At 34.4% G+C, this 13,964-nt stretch overlaps 1 protein-coding gene across 1 annotated transcript; it reads right to left on the bottom strand.

Annotated features, from left to right (window-relative positions):
- Positions 1 to 3,464: 3,464 nt before the first annotated feature.
- LOC121769395 (RNA demethylase ALKBH10B-like) lies at positions 3,465 to 10,100 on the bottom strand. The gene is made up of 8 exons (XM_042166193.1): positions 9,090 to 10,100; positions 8,029 to 8,130; positions 7,581 to 7,678; positions 7,363 to 7,480; positions 5,112 to 5,231; positions 4,868 to 4,980; positions 4,630 to 4,784; positions 3,465 to 4,318 (listed from the first exon to the last, which is right to left on the bottom strand). Exons 1-8 carry the CDS (start codon positions 9,634 to 9,636, stop codon positions 3,688 to 3,690), a joined length of 1,884 nt encoding a protein of 627 aa, XP_042022127.1. The 5' UTR covers positions 9,637 to 10,100; the 3' UTR covers positions 3,465 to 3,687.
- Between the last annotated feature and the right edge of the window lie 3,864 nt (positions 10,101 to 13,964).

Consider the following 13,964-nt stretch of genomic DNA (forward strand, 5'->3'; position numbering starts at 1 on the left):
TTGCTTTTGAAACTCCAATTGCTGCGTATTATGTTGTATATAGCTTAGTGAATTGATTCCCATGTGTATGGTTGGAGGAGGGTAAAAGTTGATAATTTCTTCATTTAAGGGTGTTTGTTGTGAGCCAATTGCATTATAATTGAATCCGGCAGGTTTGGTGTGAAGAAGTTGGTGGTGATGATGTCGCCATGATTTTGTTGTGACAATTTAAGTTTGTGATGACAAAACAAATAAGTATTAATATTGTTATATCTATCAGAGGGAGGCTTCAGATGTCTGGCTTGTCGCATATTGTAATACTATTGAAAATGGATAAGATGACTTTTTGTTTCATTTTGATTTTGATTTTGATTTTGATTTGTATTGGAACATATGATGTGATATTCATATTCTGTGGTGTGGAAGTGGCTGACAGCTTGATTCTCTTATCTATTTAAATATCGTTTTCATGATTAAAATCATTATGTACTGTATAATAGTATACGTGGATCCGAGTTAGTGTGCTTATTACGTGAGGCGGATTTGTCGCCGTTAATTAATGCTTTAAATATGATTTGTTTCTGCCCATTTGACTAACCCTCCCTCTCCCTCTCTCTATGTAGAATGTATATTTCATATTTTTGTTTAAATATTCTAATGTTCTATCCTTTGACTCTTTTGGAATCGTAAGGGTGAGCAGTGTGCCACCTTTGCTTATTATTAAAATTTTAAAAACATATACGAGGGTCAAACTCACGATGATTTGGCCTTCTAGGGATTTACTACGTACATGTTAAATCAATCATTCTTATTATAATGTGTGTACTATTTTAATTTTTAGTTGTACTTGTACTCTATCAATGATTTATTTTAGTGTGTCTTTGTGGGACTCATTTGTATAGTTTAATATTTAAGCAAAGTAAGCATTTAATAATATACGAATAGTGTAGACTGCGTAGTCGTGGAGAAGCTTTAACCATGTTGTGAGCCTCGTGTTGAGAGATATGACTCTGAGAAAACTTATGGATATTATAAGGAGAAATATTTATATGGTTTTATATCATTCCAAATTTACTCCATATTTACTTCCTTTAGGGCATTAGCAATGGGGCGCCCTAAGGCGCGCCCTAAGGCGCGCCCTATGGCGCGCCACGTCAGCAGTTTTATCCTCCTACCTCCCCACCTGCAGTGGGGCGCCCTAAGGCGCGCCCTAAGGCGCGCCCTATGGCGCGCCACATCATCATTTTATTTATTTGTTTAATTGATTTAAATGTTTTCAACTAACAATTAATAACGAGTAAATAAAAAGGTCGAAATAACAAACGGGGACACATTAATAAAAAAAGAAGTTACACCGTTCAACTTACAAAAAAAAAAACTAAGTCGGTGCAATTCCCAACTTCCGACGCAGTTCATCTATCAATGCCCGGAGGTAAATGTAAGTTTCGAAAGTGAAATTGTGAAATGAAATGTAAAACGAATGAACTCTATTTATAAAACAACCAAACCGCGTGCCATCGTCCGCGACCTATCGTCCGTGTACGCCACAATGGGGAGGACGATGGCGCGCCCGATGCCTATCGTCCGCAGCCATCGTCCGTGTACGCCACAATGGGGCGGACGATGGCGCGGACGATAGGCATCGGGCGCGCCATCCTCCGCGCCCTTAGTATCGGCCGCGACGATCGTCCGCGACCTATCGTCCGTATCCGCAATGGGCGCGGACGATCGATGGCGCGGACGATGCGCGCCATCGGGCGTGCCATCGTCCGCCCATTGCGGATGGCCTTAGGCCAAAATGAACCATATTTCTTTCTCAAGTGAGTCATTTGATATCTAATCAAATTTTAATTAACTTGATTTTCAAATTTTATTATATCTCATATTTTATTTTATTTTTTACCTATTTTATTGTCATTATACTTAACGCACTAAAGTATTTTCTTAAATCTCATAGTATATTCTATACAAAAATAACTTCTCACTTATCATGAGAAAAAAGAAATACTCCTAATAAGGTTAAGAGTCTACAGTTTCTCGTACGTGATACCTACAATAACTCCATTTCAATTTTACTTTCTCCTTTTCATATATACTAAGTACCGTAGTATTTAAAGATTTAATCTTTATTTGTAATATATTCAAATTCTGCTTTCTGAAATTATCAATCAAATCAATATATAATCCATGCCAATTTAATTTAGCAGTTTCATGATTGTGAACGATATACTAAAAACGCTTACTATTAACTAATGAAAATAATAAGTTCGAACGTTTTCATTTTTTTGAAGAAACAGTAGTATTTAATTTACCATCTCAATTTAGACATTTTAAATTTCATTCTATTTCCAACATTATTTTTATGCTTTGGACGGCTAACTGTCACGCCTGTATTGGACTATTGGAGTAGTTGTTGGCCTAGCTTACCACAACTTAATGCAAGTCAATTTGGAGTAGAAATATACGTGTCAAGCTATTAAATTATACTAGTATTATATCAAATTGATTATTAAATTTAAAAATAAACATTAAACTTGTACTTTATTATCATTCAAGATTTTAATTCATTTTCATAGGGAGAGTACGTAAGAAGTAACCAGGAGAAAATTGTGTTTGATTTTCTAATTCTATTCTCAACTTGATAAGGGCCTTTAGTGGTGTTGAACTGTAATTATTGTATTCATACCCAACATAGGTTGTTGATAATGATAATTAACCACAGACCAAGATGATAATGGGTTGAATTGATTTGAGCTGCCCTACCTGCTTTTGTTTAGATTTAAGGCGACACCAAAACTAACTAACTATCTTGACTTATTGCGCCAAAAGTTCACACACCCAAACAGCCCCCCCTCAAATGCCCCATGCTGTTTTCTTTATAGCAACCAAAATTTACTTCTTCGCCAAATTTATGCCTACATTCTCATGTTTTTGTAAAGACAAGAGGACCAAGCCAGTTATTCGAGGAACATATTTAGATTTTGCAAGTAGATGACCCTAGTACATTTATTCTTTTTCTTAAGGGTCAATTTCCAATTAACGGGGAATTAATACTCCCTCCGTCCCGCACTACTTGCACTTATTTCCTTTTTGAGCGTCCCAAGTTATTTGCACTCTTTCCATTTTTAGTAACAATTTATACCTACAGCCGTAATTGTTGACTTTGTCTATCACTAATTCCTTAATCTTCGTGCCCAAAAGGAAAGGTGCGAGTAGTGCGGGACGGAGGGAGTACTACATTTATTCTTTTTGATGTATTCACAAAAACTTAGTACTTTCATGGGGTATATGAAATTCCAACTGTGTAGTACATACCAATACCTGGATAAAACTCAACAATTAGAAGATTTTATGCAAATGAAAAACATGCGAAGCCCAGGTTGAGTTTGGAAAATGCAAAAAGTAACATGTTGTAGTATAGGAGATGGGAAACACATAAAAGAAGCAAATATGCAGAAGAAATAGATAAAAAATGAAATGAGACATAAGCCAGAAAATAGAGGCTTAATTCAATGGTCGAGAAACGTTCCATGTAATGTCCAAGTACGCATTGCCAAAAAAGTAGGAGCGACTCAAAAATGAAAAAGCTCCTTCCACCCTCATCACCAAAAATATCCTAGTATTTTCCGCTCTTTACATTTTCATTCAACTATCAACTCCTTTGCCAGTACATGAATGAAGCCTCCAACCTTCTCTTTGCTTTTCTAACTAAACTGCCCCACCTGAGCATTCCTGCTCTTCTTCCTTCGATTCGTCACTACCGCCATTGCACTCCTGTTTTGTGGCTTCACCGTCAACTTTTGGGGAGGAGCGAGAACCATTTGATTTCCCTGCACTGCCTAAAGTCTCCATGCTATTGTTTTCAGTTGCTGCGGTCTGATTTGATGATTTACTGGAGCCCTGTGATGGAAGGAAAACTCCTGTGCCGGGGACTGGCAGGCGAGGCTGAGGATGGCGTGGAGGAGCTGCAGGCCATCCAGCAGATGTAGGAGGAAGAGCAACTGGTGCCGGATATGCTATGCCTGGTGCTACAGGGGCAGATACAAACATTGGTTGGACCTGGATTCCGTTCGGTGGGGGTAGCTGCTGACGAGCAGGTGATACACCAGCGGGTGTTACAGGGCCAAAATAATTTGCAGCACCGGGGCGAATATGACTTGGTGGCCTGCTAGGGGGTGGAGCCCAAGTGGTGGTAGGTGGTAGAAAATGGTGAGCATCACCGCCAATGGTTTTCTTAGATTGCGACTTCACCAATGTAACAAGCATTCGCTGTCTCTGCAGGGACGGTATCGCATGCCTGGCAACATCTGCAGATCTCCCTTGCATTACGATAGTTGATCTGTAAGTAGCAAGAAAAAAATTACACAAGAACAGCAATAGGAGAAAAAATATATCAAACCAAAAAATGACAAATTTTGATTGTAACTACAGACTGTGAGTATGGAACAGTTCCTAGATAGCTAACAAAGTATTAATGTTAATCATAAGAGGCAGAACATCATGTCGTCTAATCAATCATCAACCCTGTAAAGCAAGTTATCATGGCCAGGTGATTAGAAAGACGTATATGCCTGAATGTTACCTTGTATGCAATAACAGCAAATGAAGTAGAGAAAATTTATTCGAAAAAGAAAAGATATCTGCAATTACCCTGGTGAAAGAGAGAGTTTCAAAGCACAGCGATAGCTTCCTGGATTATCCACTGGCATTGCCTTACCAAAGGACATCTCACACACTGTCAAGGATATTACACACACAGGCCTTCCAAACCATTGTGGCCAGATATTAGGCTGTGAGTGATCACCCTATAAGTGCGAAGAAGCATATTAGATATGTCAACTTCAATACGGATAATTAATACATAGAATGCACTACTGTCATATGGGACCTCATTAAAGATATCAATGATGGCTGAGTCCGGTTTGGTGCTAACAACATTTTTATTAAGTAACCGTTCAACAACATCTTGCAGCGCCACCGGGATGGGCTCAATTTTTGGATCTGCAAAATTTATCATAACCCTATTGAACATGTTTAACAATAAACATGTAGAGGGGTGGGGGGCACAAACAAACACACACACTACCAGAATGAAAGACTAGCTTAATTTCCATGCTTGCTTTGGAACATACCTCTAGAAGTTCCTGAAGCAACTTCGTCTTCAGGAGGTGCATCTGCAATGGGGACACCCAATTGAATCATCTCTCTTCCATGTCCCTTCATGGGTCTCTTTAAAGCAACAAAAGTTTGACCTGTATCAGTGGAACAAAGAAAAATAAATTGCTTTACTAGAATAATTGGTGCCCAAAACGACTGGATGGGCATTTGTTTACTCGATGTTGAGCATCGTTCATACATGTACTGGTGAAAATAATCATCCAGATTCTTTAGAGTATTTTATTATTTTCCAAAGCTTTCAACGTGAAACAACAAAACAAAATATCAATGCATTCTTACGAGTCAGGATCAGTGAAGATTGGTTTAAGACAATGTTGAAAGTGCATAGCTTGATGGGACAATTCCTATTCCTCATTTAAGTGAAGACAATCTAATACTTGTGTCAATTCCAGTTCTTCTACAAATGTAGAAGTAAGAATAAACATGGAAGGAAGCGCATTGCCTTGACAGACAGTTCCTCTTTTCAGTTGGCTTTCAACTGAAGTCAAGGTTTCACCAAAATCATAGTAGGCTGATGGAATGACTGAGAGAGCAAAAGGATCCCCATAAAAAGCTGCCCATTTTAATACAAGGAGAAAATCTAATCCGGAATAAAGGACCATGCTCACGTCACCATGCTAATTCCCACATCTCTAGGTAGCCAGATTCTACCAGATAAAAACTTGAATCTTAATTAGGATCATTCTTGCTGGTCGTTCTAGTGGCAAATATTGAATGCACAATTCTTCCTGTCACACATTTGATATTTAGACTCGCGAGCTTAGAATATACAGGAATTTGATGCCAGGATCCTAACATTTATGCTGAGGTGTGCATCCAACTACTCTGTTTACAGTTTACAAGCTGGAATATTGCCTTCACAAGCACCTTCTAAACTCTTAATGACAAAATGTTTCTAGTTAGGATGCATGACGTACAGCCGCCACAGGCATGATCTTTTCTTTTTGACTGCAATTTTCATATGAACGACCAATGGATATAATTTCAGACTCCATAGCGCCCAAGGTAAGGTTCATAATTTAGAGGTAATTATTATCAGTTTCTTCCAAGTGAATGTGTAAATCAATCCAGTTGAACAGAAAAGTGAAAAATCAGAGATCATACATTTCAACCATTATTTCATTTTATTACTGTAATCATTAAAGTTCAGTCATTCTGGAAGCAATCTAGCTATATTAATTTATTTGTGTGAGTAGAAACACAGACGCAACATATAACCCATTTATAGTATGACTGGATTACAGTTCGGATTCTACTTCTGAATTCAGTTCATTAAGCAAAACATCAAATCGCAATTAATCACCATGTATGTACACATATTTTAATAAGTAGTAACTCCACATTCCATTTTTATACTAAACTATGAAATATTAACTAATCACAGAGGATTTCAGTAATAATTTTGTCCATTAGTTTTATGGAGTAGTATTAGTTAAAATAGAATTTCAGTTAAAAATAAAGTTCAATTTCACTTTCAGTTTTTGGTGATCTTAGTTGCAAATAAACTAAAATGTAAGCCCAGTTCAATCAAATGTGCAACACTGGCTTTTCAGTTCTCAGGAAAACAATCTATTACATGATCTAATATTATACCCCCATTAGGTCATTATAACTATCCAGACATTCATTTACAAAAAGAATACCACATGATTCAGTCTACTGGGACACCATAATATTTCCCAACAAATCCAGTTAGAGAAGCCAAATGCTACTTTGATTCTCAAATCTCTTATCAAAGAAAGATCCTAAGGAAACATAATTGTTCCTCTCCTACATGAATTGCATGTAGATTTAACTGGATTGTCAACTTAATCAGCATTTCATAAAGGGAGTGACCTAGCTTCACTATATATTTTCTTTTTGTTAATCTTACTTCAAAGTATGTGCAATATAGATGTAGCAAAGAATATAGTCTAACATCACTTCACTAGGTCTGCTACGCCTAACACAGACATTTTTTAATGGTGATAAAACCAGTCTAATCAAAACTCCATTAAGACACAGTTAAATGAATCCAAATGCTTAACCATCACAAAGAGCATCTTCATCTATACTTATCACCAAATCCAAGTTATGAAAGGGCCATTCCAAGTTAAAGGCTCGAATTTGATAACATTTTGAATGAAAAAAGAAGCAAAAAAAAAAAGAGAGAGAAATATGTTTAGTTTTGTAGGTTGTGCCACAAATAGCTACCACTAAACTTACCTTGCAGCTGCCCTCGCTTACCAGCAGCTCTCAAATCGTTTACCACATTATTTAGCTTTAAAATTTCTGAATCATCAAATAAATCTTCATAGAGCTTCAGTCCTTCAGCTATATTTACCTACAATCCAAATTATCAAACGCAATAATGTCTTGACAACTGAGCTCATCAAAATTTAAGAAAATAAATGTATGATAACAAGATGAGTAAAGGAGATTACTGATATTCCATCACATATCTCAGAAGCAACAAAAGATTTTGGAGAAACTTCAAGGTTCGATTTCTCGACTAATCCAGATGCATCCATATTGCAAGACCCTGATAATGGGGAAGTAACAGGAATGGGATTATATTCCAAGAAAATAGCTGCCTACAAATGCTGAACGTTATTTTTATTTGCTTGCTAACATATTCATGCATGATATTGAATTATTGATCGAACTTAAATAGCATGCCAAACACTCATAAGAGGTACTCCGATCAGCTACCAAAAAATAGCCTATCCAAAATCTCAGTTAAACATATGCACATATTAGACATTCTAAATAGCACTTGTATACTGGAAACTAATCCTACAAGCAATTCTCCTTTAGTCACAGAAATTATAAAGATATTGTAACGGTAAAAGTATAGCGAAAAGGATATGGAGAGTTGGATTTCAAAAGTACCCCTGTCCTCCGCCTCAGCATCTGCATGAGCAACAGCTTCTTGTGTACTTCTCTGTGTTGTTGCTGTACCATTTTCTTCAGATTTTTCATCGAGTCCCGTCACTTCATACATAAGCAAAAAGTTAACCCATCAGAGGATTTTTTTTTTCGTTTTCTTTCCTCTTACCATAATAGATAAGTGTTTTTAATATATGGAAGTTGGAATAGCAAACCTAATTATGAAGAATGCATAGTTAGGACCAAGAAGGGCACTACTTAATTTGGACACACATGTGTGATATATCTAACCATTAACTTCCAAGAAGAGACTTTACAGTGAAGAGAGAATTCAAATGGAAACATTAAAGTTTGTGGATTCTCCTGAATCAATAGGAAACTAATTAAGCCAATTCAGGAAGTGTGGTACAAATGACATGTTAAAGCAGATGTGTCAGCTGTTTCAGCAGGGACGAAATCATAAAGCGCCTCGAGAGAATTAGGCCATTTCAGTATAAGCATATTATGCGATACGTAGAACCCCAATGGTTTGCTAGACAACAGGAATTGGTGCAACGGACAAATATCCAAGAGATTTTCAGAAAAATATTTACAAATTTGAATGCACATTCATGAACATAAACAAGAAAGGTTTCAATGATATGAAAAAGAAAAAAACTATCCAATAAACTGTGGCAGTACTTTCCAGCACATGTAGTTTCCATATAAATCAACAAAATTTACAATCCATCACCTTGACTTCCCTGTTGAGTATTTGGTTAGCTGCATACTCGATGTCTTTTTATACATAAAAGATGGATTCATTGCCATTAATCTCATTAGAGAACAAGAAGCCATATTCAATTTCATATTTCACCAGACGAAAAGTGGATCATTAATAGCTGATCAGATCCAATAAATTTCCAAATGCCGATTGGTTTCGAAATAAATAACCTTCTAAATAAACCAAAATAACAAGTAAAACAGATCCGTTGGCTTCCCAACGAAAAGCATTCACATTTAAAGGAACTTGTACACAGCAGAAACAAAGACTCAAATTCATTGAAAAAAACTTGGCTTGTTACCTTCTGAATCCTCCTCCTTCTCCACCTTTGTCTTGTCCCCTTCATCCAGTTTCTCAATCATTTTCAGATTGCTTTTACAGTAGCCATTGTTGAGATCCTTCTTGTTCATCTCTCCACCAAAATTCTGCACCTCAAGTCCCCCTCTCTGTCCCCTGCCTCCTCTCCTAAACTCATTCCCTCCTCCACCCATCCTCGCACCCCCCTCAAACCCCACCACCTTCTGCTGCCTCCTCCAACCAACCTGCTGCAGCGCATAAACAACATCCGCCACCGAGTAGTACTGCTGCATATGCAAAATTGGATTCCAATTACACCTCCTCTGCTGAACGGACCCTATCACACCGTCATATTCCCCAGGCTCACCCACCGCCATCAAATGGTGGCACAGCGCGTCGATTATCGCGTTGGCAGCTGCAAATTCACCTCTCAGCCACATCAAACATCCCTCCCTCTCATCCACCTGATAATGCGGCGGCTGTTGCTGGTGGTTGTACCATTGCACCGGAATTTTATCAGGCACCACCATAGCCCCCGATTGCATTGCCATAACAACAAATATTACACTGCACACTATATACGCCAATGCCGACAACCTTTACGCCTATATATATTTGTCAATCACAATATTCGCAGTTTATATATGTAGAATTGCGTATTTGATCAATACGTTAACGCGTTCAGGTACGAATTTAGCTCATTGTGAGGTGTTTACCAGATCTGCGATCGGGTTAAATACGTAAAATTGGTTAAAATTTGGGAGACTATTGTGAGAAGGATTGTTCTACCGCAATGTGTGTGTGTGTGTGCAGTAATAGTAGTAGTAGTAGTACGGATGCGAATTTCAGATCTGAGAGGAACGTGATAAGGAGGAAATCAGTGTGTGAAAAAACTAAGATCTGAGAGAAAATCGCTTGTGAAACACGCTGGTCTTAATTGGTGCTCTTTCTCCTGTTCGTTTTTACTGTGTGTTGTGCGTTTTTATGGGGTTTACGGATTCTGCTGCTTTTTTGTTGCGAGGAAAGGAAATTAAATGTGTATGTGTGTGTGTGTCTGTGTGTTAATTGTTTGTATTAATAATATTAGTATTAAATTCGATTAAATCCAATCCTAAGAAGATTTGGCAGTTGGTTCGATTACGGTTATTTGACCAAATTCTTAATTGAACTCCAGCATTTTATGAACGTGCGATAAATGATATGCTATATACCTGAATAAACTCGGAGGTCTAGAGATATGAAGTTTGGTTAAAATTTATAAATTTTGAAGTTTTTATGGTTATTGATCGAGTTAATTAATTACTTTCTGTTATAGTATTATGTGAAATGAAAAATGGATTTAGTAAGAATTTGGGAGAAGGTCAAATTTGTCAATTCGACTGAACCGGAAATATTGGTAGGACAGGAATAAGTTTGGTAGAAGAAGTGGTGTGAAGATTTTTAAATTGTAATTGCAATTCATTAATTAGCATGTGAAATTGAATTTTGGGTAGTATAGCCGTATAAGATGTTTCCGGTTAATTCTCATAATTAAGATCTCAAACTATAATAAAATGCATGTTTTGCATGTATATATAAGAAAAACGATAAAAAGGTAGTGATGAATGTATATAAATTGTGTTTATATAATTGAACTATTCCGATATTTTACATCGAAAATCAATTTATAAATATGAATTAATTTAAAATAAATTGCATGCTAATTATTCCATAACAATTTAGAAAAATATTAAAATTTTAAATTAAATACCAATAACTTTAAGAAAAAAATTATTATTTCAATTTAATATTGTATAATTATTTCGAATCAAGCTTGAAATCATGTGAAATTTTTTTTATAAAATTTTCATATTACTTCTTTTGTATCGCTATATAATGCTAATATAACTAATAATAAAAATTAATTTATAATATAATTCAATTAAATCTAAAATTTAGGGGTATCATGTACGTGTATACATGTATGCATACTTAATTTTATTCAACTGGGGAAAAATTAACATAAACATTTGGTCATTATTATAACTTTGAAAAATATTCTGAAAAATCACAAGTTCGGATTTACAATTATCTCATAAAGAAATCGTACGTGGACGATGAATTACACGATATCGTCTATTCATAAAAAAGTAATGTTTGGTTGAAAAAAGATGAACATACGTAAATAACTACGTAGTTTTTTTTTCATTGTGTCATTTTATAAAACCGTGAAATAAACTATTTGAACATATTTCAATTTTTTTTAGTAATTTAGCCTATAAAACATGCATGTGCTATGAAGGTTTTCAATAATTGAAATGGACATAGCACAGTGCTATCAAAAGCTCACCTGACAAAAATAATTCAATTCACAGGTACTAATGTACTTGCATTGTGTATAAAATTTTGTGGGTGGGGCATTAGTACTCAAGGAAAAAAATGGGACATTTCATAATAGTGAACTGTAAAAATGGTCTTTGGACTATGAGTTTATCTCGCCCATAGTCTATGAACTTTAAAAATATCGTCAGACATCCCTGGTCTAAGGGTTTATCTCGAAAATGGTTCTTCTTCAATGTTTTCGGTCGAAAATACCCTTTTGGGGGTTTAGACAATTTGGTATTTTTACACTTTTAACATTTTAAATCTGATATTATTTCAGTTATGTACTAAATCTGATATTATTTCAAAATTATCATTCTTCTTCCCTTTTGTCATCCTTCACTTTGTTTCTTTATTTCAATATTAGATTTAATTTTATAAAATTAAATTTTAAATTTCAATTTTTAAATATCAATAAAAAATATAATTATAAAAATTAATAGTCATAATCAATATTTGACAGTGTCAATGTTTAGTCAATAAGGTTTGACAACGCCTTAGTTTTAATCAATATTTAATAGCTTTAATCATAAATAGATCATATAACACGATTTATTCTGAAATAAATATGCATCTAATATAATTTTCATTTATTAATTTGAAAAAAATCAAAATTTACTAGAAAATTTCAACAAAAATACTCATATATAAAATTTTTAGTAGGATCAAATTTTTAGTCAACTTCATAATATTCCATCACAAACAATTATAACAACTGAACAAAGACTAAATAGAATAACTCTTATTTTTCCATCATGATTCATATTATTTATCTGTACTTCTTCAATTCAGTTGAATATCATATTAAATAATAAAAATTAATAGTTTTAATCAATATTTATAGTGTCCATGAATTAATAGTTTTAATTAAAAAAATTTATTGATATTTAAAAATTGAAATTTAAAATTTAATTTTATAAAATTAAATCTAATATTGAAATAAAGAAACAAAGTGAAAGATGACAAAAGGGAAGAATGATAATTTTGAAATAATATCAGATTTAGTACATAACTGAAATAATATCAGATTTAAAATGTTCAAAGTGTAAAAAGACCAAATTGCCCAAACCATCCAAAACCCCCCAAAAGGGTATTTTTGACCTTAAAACAATGAAAAAAAGACCATTTTCGAGATAAACCCTTAGTCCATGGATGTCTGGCGATATTTTTAAAGTCCAGAGACTCTGAACGAGATAATCCCATGGACTAGAGACCATTTTTGTAGTTCACTCTTTCGTAATAGTTGAGTTGTGAAACCAACATATGTTCATTGAAATATTGAGCTAGGAATCACACTTTATAATTAACTATCCTATTCTTTCTTGTTGGTATTCTTCGCTTGATTGCAAGTTTGTTCGATTTATAAATAGAAACCAAGTAAATAACTATCAAGCTAGTATTAAGTTTATTTTTCCTAAATTTTACTACTATGTTTGTTAGATATATCAAGATTCAAAACGACATTTCCAAGGTATATATTTTGCTTCTTGTGGAATAATCTAGTATGTCAACGCAAGTAGTATATCTAAACAAATTGGTGTTGATGTGCGTCAAATACGCCATTGGATATTTTTAGTATTCGAACTTTAATATTATCAGTTTTTATGTACACATATGTTTTATTCGAAAAGCATCATATATTAAGTATCTTTCATCACTTAATAGATCAACTCTTGTTCAACCTAAAAAAGTTGAAAAGAAAATATTACTACTATGAAGTCAGTTGTTGTCTTTAACTTTTATTTTTAACGCCGTGACGTAGTTTAAGTATCACACGTACAATTGTATTAAAATTTCTTTCTAATTTTAATTTATTAGTAGTATTATTTTCTTATAGTTAGGTGGAACTTTGAGTAAAAAGTGTTGTTTCGCCATTAATTAGATAGAGGTCCCGATTTATTGAGTAATTTCGAGAACTTGCTTATTCCAACATGGGAATTAGTAACGACATGTGGTTTTCTTTCCAAAACAAAAAAATAAACTAAAAAAATCAAATATCGTGGATATGTTTAATGTGCATAACCAAAATATGGACCAGTTGCATTTAAATAAAATAAATGCAAGGACCACAAGTAGGCAAAAAAGTACGTTGCGCTATAAAATATTGCACTATAAAACCGGCATTAACGAAACGTAAGGTATTTAGTCTAATAGACTAAAGAAGTCTTAGCAATTAAATAGGATAGACTAAAGAAGTCTTAGCAATTAAATAGGATAGACTATAGAAGTCTTAGCAATTAAATAGGATCTAATAAAATAAAACACCTGCAAATTGACAATAGACTATATACGGTATTAATGTCAAATTATTTATAAATGAAAACCATTTGATTGTTGAATATCTCGCATTGACATCTAAACAAATGAGAATCAATCTATAAAAAATGAGAATGTAAGTTTTAAAAAATAATAGATTGAAATTTCGATTTTTATTTGAAAATATTGCAATGAGTAAACGATACCTTTATCAAAACAACGATGAGTTCCAACGTCCAATATTATAAACTTATCTTAGAAA

The sequence above is a fragment of the Salvia splendens genome, chromosome 15 (assembly GCF_004379255.2).
Source record: "Salvia splendens isolate huo1 chromosome 15, SspV2, whole genome shotgun sequence".
NCBI classification, from domain to species: Eukaryota; Viridiplantae; Streptophyta; class Magnoliopsida; order Lamiales; family Lamiaceae; genus Salvia; species Salvia splendens.